The sequence below is a fragment of the Coffea arabica genome, chromosome 5c (genome assembly GCF_036785885.1).
Source record: "Coffea arabica cultivar ET-39 chromosome 5c, Coffea Arabica ET-39 HiFi, whole genome shotgun sequence".
In the NCBI taxonomy this organism is placed as follows: domain Eukaryota; kingdom Viridiplantae; phylum Streptophyta; class Magnoliopsida; order Gentianales; family Rubiaceae; genus Coffea; species Coffea arabica.
In genome coordinates, this window is record NC_092319.1 from 2,139,005 (window position 1) to 2,141,700 (window position 2,696).

General features: G+C 37.1%; 1 protein-coding gene across 1 annotated transcript; it reads left to right on the plus strand.

The window, feature by feature from the left end:
* Positions 1-314: 314 nt before the first annotated feature.
* Positions 315-1,650, plus strand: LOC113690681 (epi-neemfruitin B 7-O-acetyltransferse L7AT-like). Its single transcript, XM_072050723.1, has 2 exons — positions 315-979; positions 1,161-1,650. Exons 1-2 carry the CDS (start codon positions 315-317, stop codon positions 1,648-1,650), a joined length of 1,155 nt encoding a protein of 384 aa, XP_071906824.1.
* The last annotated feature ends 1,046 nt before the right edge of the window (positions 1,651-2,696 follow it).

Below are 2,696 nucleotides of genomic sequence, written 5' to 3' on the forward strand. Positions count from 1 at the left end.
AGAAAATCAAATATGATCTAAATCGTCAATTTTTACCCTAGATGCATATTCTTTTCCTTTCGACACCATATCATGCATATGCTTTCCTGATTAGTTGTCTGCAATATATTAGCATATGTCCCAAAAGTAAACTTTCCTGCTGCACAAATGTGTGCTCATCTCTCCCCATCTTGTTGCATATTTTAGTAAAGACTAATTTTACACCTAATTAAATTATTTTCCCATGGTTGTTTACTAGGTATATACCCTGGACTCCTGCGATATTGGCCATCACTCATCAGCAGTCACGCCAGTAACATCAAAATATTGCAGATATGGACGTCAAGATCATCTCACGCGAAGAAATCAAACCGGAATCTCCAACCCCGGAACACCTGAGAATTCACAGGCTTTCAATTTTCGACCAGCTTATAGGTCACATCTACTCAAGTCCACTTGTCTTTTTCTACCCAAACAAGCAAAGCTCCAATCTTACTGATGTCATTTCAGAAAGACAACGTTTAAAGAGATCCCTCTCGGAAACTTTGGTACCATTTTATCCTCTTGCAGGAAGGATCAAAGTTGACTTCGAAATCCAGTGCAATGATGAAGGAGTCTACTATGCTGAAGCTCGCGTGAATATCCAACTTTCGGAGTTTCTTAAGCAGCCTACAAATCAAATGATACATCAGTTGCTTCCATTTCATCCTAACTCTGAGGAACTACTTTCCAAGACTCATCTTGTCATGATTCAAACCAACATTTTTGATTGCGGTGGCATTGCCATTGGCCTGTACGCCTCTCACAAGGTTGTTGATGGTCTCTCACGATTGACATTCCTAAACTCTTGGGCAGCTAGAGCACGTAACGAGTCATCAAAACAAGTAAATCCCAGTTTTATTTCGTCTTCTGTATTTCCTCCTGATCCAAGCTTATCTACCTATTCACGTTCCAACTTCCACAATCAAACCAAAGAAAAGCATAACTTTGTCACCAGCAGGTTCGTGTTTGATCATTCCGCCTTGGCTTTACTTAAAATCAAGGCTGCGTGCTCATCTACTCTGATACCAAGTTCCATCGAAGTTGTTTTGGGACTTCTATCGAAATCTTTCATAAATGCCACAAAAGTTAAATATGGGGGGTAAGAAAGCGCCAGTTTTGGCACCAGTGGTGGATCTCAGGTCAAGAAGTTCACCTCCTCTGCCTCCTCATTCGTTTGGAAATATTTTTTATAAGACTACACTGTTTGTGGATGATTTTAATCTTGAGGTACCATTATTGGTGCATCAAATAAGTGATGCCATCGCCAGTATTGATGGTGATTTTGTTGAAGGTATAAAAGGTGATGATCGATTGCTGAAGTTAATTGGGCCTAAGAAACATTTGAGGGAGAAGAATTCTCACAATGCTGAATCTTTTCCACTCTCCAGTGTTTGCAGGAGTGGTCTTTATGAGGCTGACTTTGGGTGGCGAAAACCTATATGGGCATGCCTCGGCAGTGGGGACACTGACCCATATGGAGTGGGAAATCTAGTCATTTTGATGGATACAAGATCAGGAGATGAGATAGAAGCATGGGTGACTATAAAAGAAGAACTCATGGCTATATTCGAGAAAAATCAGGAGCTCCTCGCTTTTGCTTCTTTGAATCCTAGCCCTCTTGAAATTTAGGTTTCTTGCTTTTTATGTTCATTTACAACAATTATGTGCTTTTTCTTATATTGCTTTTCTGTGTGTTTCATTGAAAGGAAAAAACAAGTATAATCTACTATTTGTGTATAATTTATTGATCAATGTAATTGGTCTATTTCTGTGAAAAATAAAATGTTGGATGGAGAGATGCTGTGAAGGTGGCTAGGCAAATGTTCAATTATTTGCCTACAAAGTTTTTCCACCTTTTCTTTAATGTTTTCCTTTGCTAGCATTGCGTCGGTCTATTCAAAGAATTTGTTCTTTGAACATTTTTGCAAATCTTAAGCCATTTGTTTACATCTGGTTGCGACCCAATGCGGAACTTATTGGGAGGCATCTAAACCAACACTTCCAGTTGATGAAGTATGATCATACTTTTTAAAGGGTAAATTACTATAACCCCTGTGATTTTACATAATGTCAAATGACTTTCTTAAGGTTTCAAAATAGCCATATAACCCTTTTATAGTTTTATGTAAAGTGAAAAAAAGGACGGAATGTGCAACCAATTATAGCACTTAATAAAATGCGCTCTAAAATCGTGTGTGATAAAATTTTAATCTCTATATAATGCCCTTATAATTTGTATAAATATCCACCTTATCTCCTTTGTTTTTGCATTTATCCATGTAATTCCCCTATATTTTTATATAAGTTAATTAAGCCGTCGATTGATTTAGCAATTACATAAATGCACTATTAATATTTCAATTAACCATGTGACATAGACTATTTTTCTTCAACTTTCTAATTTACATAAAATCATAAGGGTGAAGTGGACATTTTATAGCGTCAAAGATAATGTGGTAATAGATGAAACTATTGGGGGGGGGCTTATATATAATTTACCATTTTTTAAATAATTCTTGACTTTTTATTTTCCGTAAAGGTCCAGAAACTTTTGAGAGTTTTGCTATAGCTGAGTGGTTATTCTTTTTCTCCACAAACTGCAAAATATTCCCAAGGATTGGAAATTGACAAGCCTTTGGAGGAAGCTTTCTTGATTTGCACCACTGGCCGCCAAA